The 14,043-nt window shown below is 41.3% G+C and overlaps 2 protein-coding genes across 3 annotated transcripts in view; one reads left to right on the top strand and one right to left on the bottom strand.

Moving 5' to 3' along the window:
• Window positions 1-10,127, top strand: part of LOC148903220 (neuronal membrane glycoprotein M6-b-like) — a 27,376-nt gene extending 17,249 nt beyond the window's left edge. The window contains exons 2-8 of one of the 2 annotated variants that reach the window (XM_088998039.1): window positions 2,435-2,621; window positions 2,705-2,864; window positions 3,476-3,644; window positions 4,168-4,241; window positions 4,326-4,391; window positions 6,132-6,286; window positions 6,635-10,127. In XM_088998039.1, coding sequence (XP_088854165.1) covers window positions 2,435-2,621; window positions 2,705-2,864; window positions 3,476-3,644; window positions 4,168-4,241; window positions 4,326-4,391; window positions 6,132-6,284 — 809 coding nt within the window. In that variant the 3' untranslated portion in view covers window positions 6,285-6,286; window positions 6,635-10,127. Of the gene's footprint in view, window positions 1-2,434; window positions 2,622-2,704; window positions 2,865-3,475; window positions 3,645-4,167; window positions 4,242-4,325; window positions 4,392-6,131 lie in introns of both variants that reach the window. The other variant, XM_088998030.1, reaches the window with a different exon arrangement.
• LOC148903219 (ras-related protein Rab-9A-like) lies at window positions 9,357-14,043 on the bottom strand. The gene is made up of 2 exons (XM_088998063.1): window positions 13,042-14,043; window positions 9,357-11,589 (listed from the first exon to the last, which is right to left on the bottom strand). The coding sequence occupies exon 2, from the start codon at window positions 11,535-11,537 to the stop codon at window positions 10,932-10,934; it is 606 nt and encodes a 201-aa protein (XP_088854189.1). The 5' UTR covers window positions 11,538-11,589; window positions 13,042-14,043; the 3' UTR covers window positions 9,357-10,931.

Below are 14,043 nucleotides of genomic sequence, written 5' to 3'. Positions count from 1 at the left end.
TAAAAACTATTTTAGCTCCGTTGGTTGGTAACACAGAATAGGAAACTTTGGCATCATACGATGTGACTTCTCTCTTTACATCTGTCATCTCAGTGGTGAGGACTGCTGGCGGATGTTTCTCTGCATGAAAGAACCAAACTAAACCGGAACATCTGCCAATTATTAGAAATCTGCCTTAATACTACGTATTTTCAATTTCGGGAAAAATTTTATAAACAAATCCATGGTTGTGCTATGGGCTCACCAGTTTCACCCATAGTGGCTAATCTTTACATGAAGAGATGGAGAAACAGGCCCTCACATCCTTCCCAGGGACAAAACCTAGACACTGGTTTAGATATGTGGACATACTTTTGTCATAATTAAGAAACAAGAAATTCAATCCTTCACAGATCATCTCAACTCTGTAGACTTCAACATTAAATTTACTCGTGAGGACATTCAAGAGAACCAACTAGCCTTCTTGGATTGTAAAGTAATTATAAAAGAGGACAGAGCGCTAAAAACAGAAGTCTTTAGGAAGGCCGCACACTGACCAATACCAGCAACTAGCACTGAAGGTAGAGAAAAGGAGTCAAAACATATCAGGAGAGCACTCACTAACTGTGGGTACCCTCACATTCAACAAATGTCAGAAAGAAAGAATAGCGAACGAAACCAATAATTCTCAAGATTCTAAAAGGAGAGGAGTAGCAGTACCGTACATAGGAGTTTCTGAAAAATACAAAGAGTCCTTTGGCAACATAAAATTCCTACTTATTTCAAACCGATAATTAAGGCAAAAATAGTGCATCCAAAAGATAGGCAAAATGAAAAACAAAGTAATGTAGTTTATTCCATACATTGTAAGAATGAAAATTGTAAAGAGCAGTACATTGGGGAGACTCAACAAATGGCAGGGATTACTAGTTCAATCGGCAGTTTTGCACCTAAAAGGCTCCTGATGTGCACAACCAGGCATCCGCAGGACCATCATAACAGTGATGCAGATTCAACCAAATAAGTTTCACAAGAATTGAAAGTGATTCCATTTTTTTACCTGGCAATTGGGTTTCTCGTGATGTTTTAGCATTAAGCTAGCGGACTAGGAATGTTTACACTGTGTCAACCTAAAATACTTGAATACTATAGTTGCATGCAAGCATCGACCTGGCATTGATTTCTTTTTGTATTTATTCGACCAGTACTACCATAGAAGTTAAATACACGGCCGTTAATTAATTTAAAAAAAATATTATGCACATTGACAAGACATCCCCCCTTTTCCTCCAGAATTTTGTTCTTTATTGATTTTTTTTTAATTCTTGCCTACCATTGTTATTAGGGTTGACAAGCAATTTATCGCAGTTTTCTGTATTTGAGTGAGATGTATCGCCCTTTTCTACAACCAAACTTGCTTCATATTTACTTCAGTATAATCTTATAATTGATTTAAAATAACCCAAAATAAAGTACTGTATTCTATATTGACATTTTGTTGATCCTTGGATATACTAATTATAATAATAATGCATTTTTTATAAGCGCCTTTCAAAACTCTCAAGGTCACTTTACAGTCACAGGATAAGTTTTTCTGTGGGTGAGCAGCGGCAGCCACAAGCGCCAGCGTTCACTCAATATACATAGTATTTCTCCTGTAAGATACGACTGTAAAATAAAATGAGGGAAAACTCAGTTTTACCTGACTACACATAAACATTCAATGCAGCGTAAGAAACCTTTGGCTCTCTCTTTTCATCAGAAAAAAAGAGTTAATTCCTAAATTATATGGATCTGGAGTTATATGAGTTTAAAATGAGGGTGGCTGTCCAAAATACAATGCAATACATACATTATTTTATATAATATTTAAAACAAGCTGAAGCTGGTACAAAGCGCTACCATGGGAAAAAAAGGGAAATGCTGCCCGCTTGTGGAAGGAAAAACATTGCCAAAGGTCTGGCCAGTACTTTATCGGCACCTAAGCGGTCTACATCATATTTTCAATACGCAATCTTCTTCTTTTCCTTTCGGCTTTTCCCTTGACGGGGTCGCCACAGCAAATCAGTGTCCTCCATCTTTAGAGGTTTGATCCGCATGTTTGTTTTGGCCAAGCTTTTACGTCGGATGCCCTTCCTGACACAACCCTCTCTATTTTTCCGGGCTATATTCTCAATTCGCAATAAAATCATGAATGGCAGTGAATGAGTTAAGGATTTCGCCGACATGATACCAATCTGTTAAAACACAAAGCAAGTAAACATTGTTTGAGTAGTGGGTACGGTCAAATTTATTTGCTTGTCAAAATATGTTAACTCCACATTGGCAGCTCCGCACTGCCGTCTAAATCTTCGCCAATCGTGAACAATCGTGATGATTTCCACCAATTCAAGCCCATCTTGCTCCTCTCCTCATTCCAAATAGTATCTGTGATAACCACTGCTGCCTCCTGCAGGATGCTTCGAGTGCTGCATCAAGTGTTTGGGCGGGGTGCCTTACGCTTCTCTGGTGGCGACGATCCTCTGTTTCTCCGGTGTGGCCCTGTTCTGTGGCTGCGGCCACGTAGCGCTCACCGGCACCCTGACCATGCTGGAGAACCACTTCTCCAGGATCACCAGCGACCATGCCAACCTCACCATGGTGTAAGTCTTGGCCCTTGCTAAATGCTTCGGAAAGTTCAACCCTTGCTTCACTTAACCTCTTCCTCGTGTTTCCATATGTCCAGCATTCAGATCTTTCAGTACATCATCTATGGCATTGCCTCCTTCTTCTTCGTGTACGCACTCATCCTGCTGGGTGAGGGCTTCTACACCACTAGCGCCATTAAGAAGGAGCTGCAGAGTGACTTCAAGACCACCGTGTGCGGACGCTGTATCACCGCCTTCGTATGTCTTGCTCATGCATTCACACACCCCAAGTGCGGTTGGTTCCGCACTTGTGCACACTTGAGCCCTTGGGGATAAAACTGGCACAGTTTGTCCTTTCTAGTCTGATTACGCTGATTGCTGCAGATGTCCAATTTGTGCTTGAACCCTTAAACAGTGGTGAGCCGACATGGCCAGGAAAGCATTCACTCACCACACTATATCAGAAGCATTGACCTACATTTACAACTCAAATTGTATTCAGGTATTATTCCACGGAGTGGGTTTTCTCCGGGTCCTCTGATTTTCTCCCACATTTGCAAAAAATGTCTGGCAGGTTAATGGAACCGTTGAAATTCTTTGAACATTGGGGAATTCCAGGAGGACCTTCATCGTCTTAGTGGCAATCTATTGTGTCCGTTTTTGTATTGTTTTGTTCGGTCCCATAATTGGGGCAGTGGTGATACTAAGAGGTTGGATGAAGTCAGGTAAGTCTTCACCTGAAGGCCCAGGTAGCAAATGGAGCACCAGCCACTGGCCTTTAAGTGTTAAGCTCTTTATACCCAACAACCCAAGTCTTCAGGTCTGATAACGAAAGGAATCAGGGAGCCTCGTTTCTTTGCTCTGTCCAGTTCATGTTCCTGACCTACATCCTCGCCCTGGCCTTCCTCGCCATCTTTGGCTTCACAGCCATCCCGGTGTTCCTCTTTTTCAACATGTGGAATACCTGTGCCGCCATGAGATCCCCAGACTCCAACATCACCTCGCCTGACTCCATCTGTGTGGATGTCAGGCAATATGGTAGGTGGCACTAACATCATTTAGCACATATAACGTTGCTGACACCTTCGGTAATTTAACTACAACTGTGAAGCCGGAAATGACTGATGAATGATCAGGAAGATGATTAGGCTATATTCCATTGTTAAATTTAGATTGCTAAAATAGACGGAGTGATGTAATTTTAATATTTTTACTCTACGACATTATTGTCTGTGACACCCAGTTGTTTCAGTTGCCTTTCAATTCTAATAGCTACGCAAAATACATTGAGATTATAGAAATCCTGATTGGATTTGGTTGCAAATCCACTCTGTATTTATCCCACTGTGTGTTTTTGATGGCCCAGTGTACTGTATGTGACCCACATGTAAGGCACAGCTGGCTCGCCTCCCATGTGGGACACAGATCACATTAAAGTCAAAGCCAGCCATGCTCTTCATTGCCTGCATAATTGGATTCCCATGCACTCGATGTTAGAATTTTTGGGATGAGCAAAGAAAAGGAAACAATTTTCGCCCGACTCAAGGTTTTGTTCCCACAGGTATCATTCCCTGGAATGCGACACCGGGAAAAGCTTGTGGTGCTGCTCTGGGAGATATTTGTAACACCAGTGAGGTGAGATAATGTTCAGCAGGATATTTCTTTTGGTTGGATCTTTTTTCTTTCTGCCACTAACTCAAAATCTGTTTTGGATTGTAGTTCTACCTGTCCTACCACCTCTACATTGTTGCATTTGCCGGTGCTGGAGCGACTCTCATCGCACTGGTGAGCCCCTCTCGATCTCTTAATATGCATGGTGCCATTATCTGTTTCCATAGCAACACTGCCTTTCTCTCGCTCAGCGCGTAAAGCCGCAGGATTAAATTCTCCCCACCTGACCACTTGTGGGCATGTGTGTGCAGGGGGGGTCACTGTTTCTGTTTTAAGATCCGATAAAGGCCTGTTTATTTCCTCCTCATTCAATGTGAGACTTTGTACAGAGCATACACAAACCTTCTTTGGGATAAGGACTATAATTGGCCAGTGTTGACCCAGTTCCACAGGCTATCTGTGACTGTGATGCAAATCTCATCTGCCACCATTTCACAAACATGAGTCCATGAACCATAACTTGGGGGGTAGTCAAAAACCTCTTGTCAATAAATGTCTACATTCTTTAATCGGGGATGCAGCTATATTTTACTCAATTTTTTTTTTGCACGAATTCCGAATCTGCCCTTGTCTTTTTTCTCGGTTCCACATTAATTAGGTTCAGCAACAGGTGTTTTTTCTGAAACATCACAGCTACAAATGACATTGCATGGTAAAATCTGGAGTGTGCTACATTTTTCTCAGTCAAACTTGCAGCTTGGAATTGAAGCGGATTTACGTGGGACAGGAGATGTGAGACAATCTCCTTTCGCCAATAGATGTTACAACTTTGTGTTTGCTTTCAAAACTTAGTTTGTCGCAGACGTGCACATTTCGCCAAGATCCACTCGTAAAAAGGACGCTTTGATCCTCTCTTCTTTCATCTAGAAATGCTTCATACAACAAAGAGGGTGCAGAAATAGTTTAATATTGAATGAGTGCCTGTGTCTTTGTGTTGTTATATTATTTATTATTTTTGGGCTTTTTTTGTTGCTGTTTTGACTTCAAGATGGCGCTGCGAGAGCGGCTGCCTTGAAAGCAGCTCATGTAGTTTGTTTTTCTAGTTCTTCTTTTCCTTCCCTCTTCCTTTCATCATTTTGCTGCTGTGCAATATAATTTTCTCCCGTGTGAGACTAATAAAGGTTTATCTAATCTATCCATCTTCCGTACCGCTTATTCCTCACTAGGGTCGCGGGGGCTGCTGGATCCTATAGCAACTGTCTTCGGACACGAGGCGAGGGACACTCTGAATTGGTTGCCAGCCAATCACGGCACACAGAGACAAACAACAGTCACTCTCCCACTCACACCTAAGGACAATTTCGAGTGTTCAATCTACCTGCCATGCATGGATGGATGGATAATCTAATGTAATCTAATCTAATCCAATCTAAACTAATCTAAAACCACAACAAAAAAGAAAATATCTCAAAAAACGGATGTGGTAGAAAAGCAGTCGAGATTTGTAAAAGATGGATCCAGAATAAAATAAGGACACATAAAGCTATATGATTAAAAGTGGCTGTTGACAGTTTTATATATTTTGAAACGTGCAGTCAAAGACATGGGGACACAAGCCATAATTAGAGAATTTTAAAAATGTGTATGACATCTCTGCTGTAAGTGGTAACTGGGCCCAAAGGGCTTGAGAACTCCATTACTTAATGCTGATTCTGAGTGTTCAAGCTAAAAACACACAATAATCTTTTTTTTAATTTGCTGATTGGTGCTCTGCAGAAAAAGATCCAGGTCTTGTAAACTCTTAATAACTAACAATGTTGTAGGTAGCCAAATTCAGCTTTAAAATGTGGAATCCTTCAGCCCGCTGCAACACTGCAAAGGGTCCATGGCAAAAGTTTGCTTGTCTTTCCTCAGATTCACTACCTGATGATCTTGTCAGCCAACTGGGCCTACCTGAAGAATGCTGTCTCTACGCACGACTACCAGGACATCAAGACTAAGGATGACCAAGACCTGGAGGCAGAGGCACGCTCCAAAGAAGGACAGAACTCATCATCCTACTCATAAGGGTCGGTGACCCTGCTTCTTCTTCTAGCATGTCCCATTTCTCCTTTGACCCCTGACACTTTAAACCACCATAGAATTTATGATAAAAAATAAAATAAATAACAACAAAAAACACCCTAGTTGTAGTCAATAATCCCACCATCTCCTGAGTCTCTATGCTCTTCCCTTCTGCAATGTTTGGTGGAGTGGGTGTGTTTTCCCACCAGAAGGGAACAGAATTGGGGTCAGGAAGATACGCGAAAGCCCAACCCGTCCCCTTAAAAAAAGGAAAAGAAAAAGGAAAAGAAAAAGCAAGCTTCTGCATAAGAGAGTTCGTCTGTGCTCACATACAGTCCATTGGTTTTACACAGCATCTTCTGGATGTTGGGTGGCATCTTGTCCGAGTGGCTCGACTAATGTACTTACTCGCCCACATCCTCTCAACGCACGGCCGAAATAAACATTGTTTACTGTCAGCGCCTGCCATGTGGAAGCCAGACAGCAATCAACTTCCTCTCTTTTTTTGATGTTTTATATACATATATATATATGAATATAAATATATTGTGTGAATGTGTGCGGATGGTGTTGTTTTTTTAATACTTATGGAAAACGCCGGGTACTCTTGAGATCTTATGTTTTTGACATTCTTTTTTTTGGTTTGTTTCATTTTGCTTCTTTTCATTTTACTCTACATTGATGACTTTTTGTTGCAGATGTTCAAAATATTGTTATTGTAATAACGAGAAAAAACACTGTCCCCTAAGCAAATCCAGCCATTTTAAAGGGCAACCGATGTCACTTTTTTGTTTTTTAACTGACATCAGAAAAACGTTTTATAGCTTCAAAAATACCCAAAACATGCAGTATGATATTTTTATTCAAATGCAAAACACCAATAAAAATGACTTAGTGTCCAAAATCTGCAAAAAAAATGAGCTGCGAATTGGGCATTTTCACAAAGTCCTGCCCCCAGTTCGTGACGTCACGCCAAGACGTCTTGCATTGCTGGAGAATCAAAACAATGGCTTCAGATTTGGATAATATGCTTTCTTGTTACACATCCAGTTATGAATATGATTCAAACAGTTCTGAAGAGGAAAGCATACATGTTTGCAATCGATTAAATAATTTATTCTGTGTCATTTTGAGGCAAACGGGTGGGGGGGATGTCTCACCCAAAAAGAGGCAAGAAAATGGCCACCGAGCTGTGAGGAATGAATCAGCCCGTTTCCACAGGCTGATAAATTCTTCCATGGAGCTTGGACTCCCTCTGCTGGCGGCTTTTGGATGTAAAATAGGGTTTTCAAAAAAAACAGTACAGCAAAATACATTGACGTGATGGAAAGACGCTACAATGCGTCTTTTTTACGGTCAGGAGGCGGTCCTATTCTGACGTCACGTAAGGACTCGTCACCAACTCAAAAACAAGACTTCCTGAATGTTCAGCGCGAGTCTTAAAACGTAAAATATAGCTATATGCGGTGGAATCTTATTAAAATACGCCCAGTAGAAGTCATTTGAAGCCATACAAATTATGGACACAACTTGTCCGGAGACATCGGTTGTCCTTTAAGGCAGTATTGTCATACATGAGTTGGCATTTTGGGAAACGCTTACCTCCGCTCCAATGTACGGACGATGGATTTTAATATTCATTCATTTAGACAAAGCTAAGAGTTGTCATCGCAAAAAAAATGTGGCATGTTTTGTGCTCCAAACAAAAACAATCATTCAAATACGGACATAAAAACCATTTTAACAATGACGTTCACGTTCAAATGGTCTAAATCAGGGTGCCCAAACGTTTTTGATCGAAGATAGAGCAACCAACCACCCGCGATCGACCCGTTACTGCGCACATGCGCATACACGCGCACTTGCACCCCATGCATTGATGAGCAAGAGCCAGAACAGCCCCTTGATGAAAGAAGGAGAAAATTTAAGTACAAAAAAGAGTTGATAAGTTTAGAAAAGGATTTCTTGCCAACCATAATGGAAGACTTGACGTGAATGCATGTGACGTCACTTGAGCAGCCAGCTAACTATTGTAGCTCATGCGTAGAGTTTTCAAAATACCTCGGCCCTCCAGATTGCCATTCTTTCCCAGTGCCATCGGCGAATTGTAAACGAAATGAATGTCGACTGATAATAATAATAATAAAAGGCACTGAATATGGCAACAGCTCTAAACACAAGCCGCAATTGCAAATGCCGAGAGCAAATAGCTTCCGGTCACGTGCCACTGTAGGTTAAAATTTTATTTTTAAACACTTTTTGTGAATGTGATCTGGTAGAAAAATCTTCAACAAAAAAGTATATTATTGAAATGCACACAGATATATAAATGTTATATTTTTTTTATTTTTTGTTTTTTCTTCCCCCTACACCCTCCTCGAGATGGACTTGAGACCAGTCCTAGACCTTCCAGTAAATCGCGATCGACGTAATGGTCACCCAAGTCTCAATAGGAATTAGCCCTGGTCAAACACTTGGGAAAAAAAATTGTCTCCAATTTTATCTCCAAACTGTCCTGATTTGAGAATTAATCATGTGGTTCCATTTGACTTTGCTTGCGATGTTCGATGTCTAACTAACTCTCTGCTCTCCAGATCATCTTTGCAAGTAAACGTTTCCCAAAAGGTTGACGGAGCCTAAACACCTCAGGTGTCAAAATAATTTTGATTCCAATATAATTGGAATCAATTCGTAGGAAATTAGGTTGAAATTCAATAATTCCCCCCAGCATTGTTTGGGAATCACGAATTTATAGCACTTCTTAATAGAATATGAATTTACATTGATCTCCTTTTGGGAAAGAGTCCCAACTGTAAATACTTTTATCACCCGAAAAGATTAACATTGACTCAAATACAATACAATACATTTTTTTGTCCATGCTATTTATTATTTCTTTCCAAACATACTTTCCCTTTATGTGTTTACTAGATCTGCGCTTGATATTACAGTTGTAAAGAAACATCTTCAATAATTATATTGTGTGAGGGATACAGTGCAGTCATGACATGTAGGATCGAGGTTCTTGTTATATATAAACATTGAAAATGTGAAAGAATTTATCCGTTTTGAGTATTAGGCAGCTGAGTTGTTGTTATTCTGTATTAATTATCAATCTGTGTCTTTTTTTAATGACCAGCCAAAAGAGTGACTCGTCAGTGCACTACAGTGTTATTTTTTTCTCTCTATACTGTCTTTCTTTACGCCTCTCAGATGAACCACAGACTGTTTTTGGATGTTTACACTCTGAACAAAACAAGTCAGGAATTTTCATACATTCATTTTGTATTGTTTCATAATCATAAATTTGACTGTAAAATTGATGATCAACCCTGAAAAGAAATAAGTAAAAATACAATTTGATGAGATGAATGAAGCATGTCAGTTTTGTCCACGTGTGCAGCTGTCTATTCTGTATTGGGGGAAAAAAAGGACTTTATTGCCATGTGTGCTTTGTTTGATCAAGATGCGTCCTCTGCCGCCAGGTAGATGTAAAGGAAAACTTCCATTTCCCGTCAGACAATTCATGTCAGGGTGTTGTTGTTTCCTTGTTATTTGCATGAAGGAGACATGACTGTCTTTGCAGTTTTTTCAGGTGATGTGTAGTCAAGTATGACAACTTTGGTAGGCGGTGTTTTCCCCCACTTCCTCTGCACCCCTACCCTTTCCCCCTTTTCTAAAAAAGAAAAAAAAAGAAAAAATATCCATTGTACTTTGATGGCAATGTAGTCTATGTAGGTGTTTCCTTATGCTTTTTATTTTTAAGTTGGAAATAGTTTTACGACTGCTCTACAGTGATGATTTTTGTAACCTTCTCTAGTAAAACCGGTATTTTTATTATCGTGTCATCGTTGTCTCCTGCCTCTTTATTGATTGACTTTCATTTTCTTTCAACTGACGTTAAGTCACACCCTTGCATTAAATCGGTTCATGGATGGATTTGACTCAGATGAAATCACGTGACTTCTTTCTATATGCACCCATACATTATTTTGGGGTTGTTTATCTTAATTCTATCAGAGGACATACAGTAAAGTCTCATTATATCGATATCGGCTATATCGATAGTACTGCTTATTACGATACTATTTCTATGAACGCAAGGAGAAAATTTACATGCCGCAGGATCGGATATATCGATAGTCCGGTTATATCGATATTTTTTCCGACTCCCGAGAATATCGATATAATGAGACTTTACTGTATTTATAAAAATATTAATTCGCTACCAGACGATGTGCAAAAATGTGTCCACTCCAGGTCCAGGGTTTTTGTCATTTTCACTCAAATTCCAGCAAAATACAGCGTAAGAAACCTGAGACCCTTCTTGCATCACAAAAAAAGAGTTAATTCTTATTCCCAAGAAAAATCAAAACCCGAACAAATTCAGCAATGGTGCTGCACAATGCTCATGCTTTTCAATTCCCGAAAAATATCAGGAATGGCAGTGTATGAGTGAATATACCAGCTCAATGATCAAAGCAAAGTTGGCATAAGGTTTCAATACGTCTGTGTACGCTCTCAGTCGTACAGGAGTGGTCCATCGATGAAAAGGTTTCTTCAGCCGTCATCTGTGCTTCTTTGAAGGTGTCAGGCGTTTTGCTTTGTTTGGATGGGGAAGAGGGGAGGGTACCCAAAAGTGAGACCACTTCAGCAGCAGCTGGGATCTGAGCCTCTTTTAATACTCAAGTCCACCGTGTTGGTGTGGATGAGATGTTCAGCGCGGTTGTCTAGGGCGAGGATTCGCCGAATCGCCTCTTCAAAGGCAGATGCCACATTGGTCGCATCTTTGGCGCTGGTCTCAAAGTAGGCCAGTCCTCCATTGTTGCGGCACCACTGCTGCGCCTCCTCCTTCGACACCTGCCGCTTGTCCACATCCAGTTTGTTACCCAGCACAACAAAGGGGAACATGTTGGGCTCCTTGAGGTCAGCGTAGTAGATGAACTCTTTCCTCCAGTTGCCCAGGTTGTGGAAGCTTTGCGCGTCATCCAGGCTGAAGGTGAGCAGGCAGCAGTCAGAGCCGCGGTAGAAGGGCGTGCGCAAGCTCCTGAAGCGCTCCTGACCTGCCGTGTCCCAGATCTGCAGGCTGATACTTTGGCCGTCCACCTCTAGTTCCTTGTTGAGAAACTCCACGCCGATGGTGTGGAAGAGGTGGGAATCAAATTTGTTGGTAACAAAGCGGTTCATGAGGGAGGACTTCCCCACACCGCCATCGCCTAATAGAATGACCTTGAACAAAGATGACTTGGGAGCCATGGCTTTGACTGCGGCCAGTCTTCAGGCAAGTGGCAGCAGGCGTTTCAATCCTCTGTTGAAGCAAAAGATCACATGATTAAATGTTGCCAACACAGATCAAAACAATTAAAGACAGGGTTGTTTTCTAATGCCGGGAGTTTACTGTTAACGAAACACACAATATAAAGAATCACAAACATGTGCTTAAACACAAGAGGCGCGTTGGATTTTTTAGCATTACGAAAACAAATGCATGTGTTTTCTCTGGGTACTCCAGTTTCCTCCTATATTACAGAAATATACATGGAAGATTAATGGAACACTCTAAATCACAGGTGTCAAAGTCAAGGCCCGCGGGCCAAATCCGGCCCGCCACAACATTTTTTTCGGCCCGCGAAAGCAAATCAAACTTGTTAAATTCCATGATGAAATCTGAGCCAAAATTTCATAATATTTGGATGTCAACCACAATAAAAGTCATTATTCTTGACTTCAGATTTGAAAACGAGTTATTCATTAATTTGCTGTGTGCTCTTTATGTAATATTTGAAGGGATTTAAACATTCTAATGGGTTCCCCAAATTCATAACGGCCCTCGAGAGGAAACCATAACTACAATGTGGCCCGCGGCAAAAAATGACTTTGACACCCCTGCTCTAAATTGTCCGGAGTTATGACTGTGAATGGGTGTTTTTCTCGATTTGACCTGGGAATGGCTCGCAACCAGTTGAGGGTGTACCCCGCCTACAGCCCCAAGATCGCTGGGTTGGGTTCCAGCATGACCAAGAACCTCGTGAGCTCAGATAGTGGGAGTGGGGGTGGGGGTATTTTAGATGTCATCCTATTGCTGAAAGTTAGCAGCCTCGAGCGGCAGACCTTTAAACACCAGATTGCAGCTGTCACGTGAAAATGCTGGCTTCCTGTGACTTTTTTTTTTTCTGCAAAACTAAAAAAAAAACACTTGTATAAACAAACTTCCTGCTTTTATTAACTGTCATAGTTTTGATCACTGTGAAGAAAAAATATATACGTATGTTGCCACACATTTCGGGCTAGTTAGCATTGGTTTGATTTGTTTTTTTTTTTTTCTGATAAAATTTTACCACGTCCGGTTGCTTTGACATATGGTTAAAATGCCAAAGATTCACTGATTTCAATAAAACCAGAATGATTGACCAGATGATTCCAGACAAATTTGCTAAAGTAGACAGGTAACCTATTTGTACTACGTTACTGCCCATCACTACACATTATTTTTGAAATATGTAGAGCTTAACTTTTTGTTTCAGTTTAGTTGCATGCAAAGACATCAGCAAATGGGTTTAATATGAATATCTTCGATTGGCTGGAAACTGGTTCAAGGTGGCCCTTACCTACTGGGGGAAGACAGCTGGGATAGGCCCTAGCATCTCCCGCGTCCCTTGTGAATTTAAATCATATCGGAAAATTAATGAAAGAAATTATCTTCATGCTGCGGTTTCATCTCAACCTTGCAAGTGGGACATTTCCGAGGACGGAACCCTACCTTGTACGTTGACTTGCTCCATTCAGCCGATCGAGGAACTCGTCCAGGAGGTCAGCAACATGACATTGGGCGCCTGTCTCAACTCCGAGGTCGCTCATATGCGGCGTGTGTCTGGGTCACGCCTCTACTCGTCATGTGCAAGTTTCCACAGTTGATTGTTTTACACAGTAGGGAAAAATAGGCCCTTTGTCATCATCTCACATGCGCATTGGATGTGGACTATCATTAAATTCGCTTATCGTGGATATGGAGAGAAATAGAATTATTCCTGCATTATTTATTTTGATGAATTATATTTGGTGTAAGGGCGGCCCGGTAGTCGTGTGGTTAGCACACCGGCTTCACAATGCAGAGGTCGCCGTGCGCGTCCCAGTCCGGCCTCCCTGTGTGGAGTTTGCATGTTCTCCCTGGACCCGCGGGGGTTTTCTCCGGGTCCTCCGGTTTCCTCCCACACTCCAAAAACATGCGTGGCAGGCAGATTGGCCACTCAAAATTGTTCGGAGGTGTGAGTGTGAGAGTGACTGTTGTACGTCTTTGTGTGCCCTGCGATTGGCTGGCAACCAATTCAGGGTGTCCCCCGCCTCATGCCCGAAGACAGCTGAGATAGGCTCCAGCACCCCCTGCAACCCTAATGAGGAATAAGCGGTATGGAAAATGGATGGATGGATATTTGGTGTAATATGTTTCCGCTGTAAAAAAAAAAAAGGTTTCTTCAGCCGTCATCTGTACTTCTTTGAAGGTGTCGGACGTTTTGCTTCTTATCCAAGAAACTTCGTCAGCAGACTAAAGTCTTACTGGTAGTTTAGTAACTGGTAGTTAAATTTACTCGTGAGGACATTAAAGAGAACCAACTAGCCTTTTTGGATTTGGATTCAGAATTATTTTTTGGTGTAATATGTTTCCGCTGTAGTACAGAAATGTGTCCAATAAAAGTAATAACACATGTATTGAAAGGACAACTGACGTCTCCGGAGAAATGGCTTCAAATGACTTCTACTGAGC

This window comes from Hippocampus bargibanti, linkage group LG01 (genome assembly GCF_051943395.1).
Source record: "Hippocampus bargibanti isolate YZ-2025 linkage group LG01, ASM5194339v1, whole genome shotgun sequence".
NCBI classification, from domain to species: Eukaryota; Metazoa; Chordata; class Actinopteri; order Syngnathiformes; family Syngnathidae; genus Hippocampus; species Hippocampus bargibanti.
Note: the sequence above shows the minus strand (reverse complement) of the source record. Positions and strands in the feature narration are given on the sequence as shown.

What these genes read in the sequence shown, in the direction of transcription:
- LOC148903219 (XM_088998063.1), bottom strand. Translation starts at nt 11,537, where the DNA reads ATGGCTCCCAAGTCATCTTTGTTCAAGGTCATTCTATTAGGCGATGGC.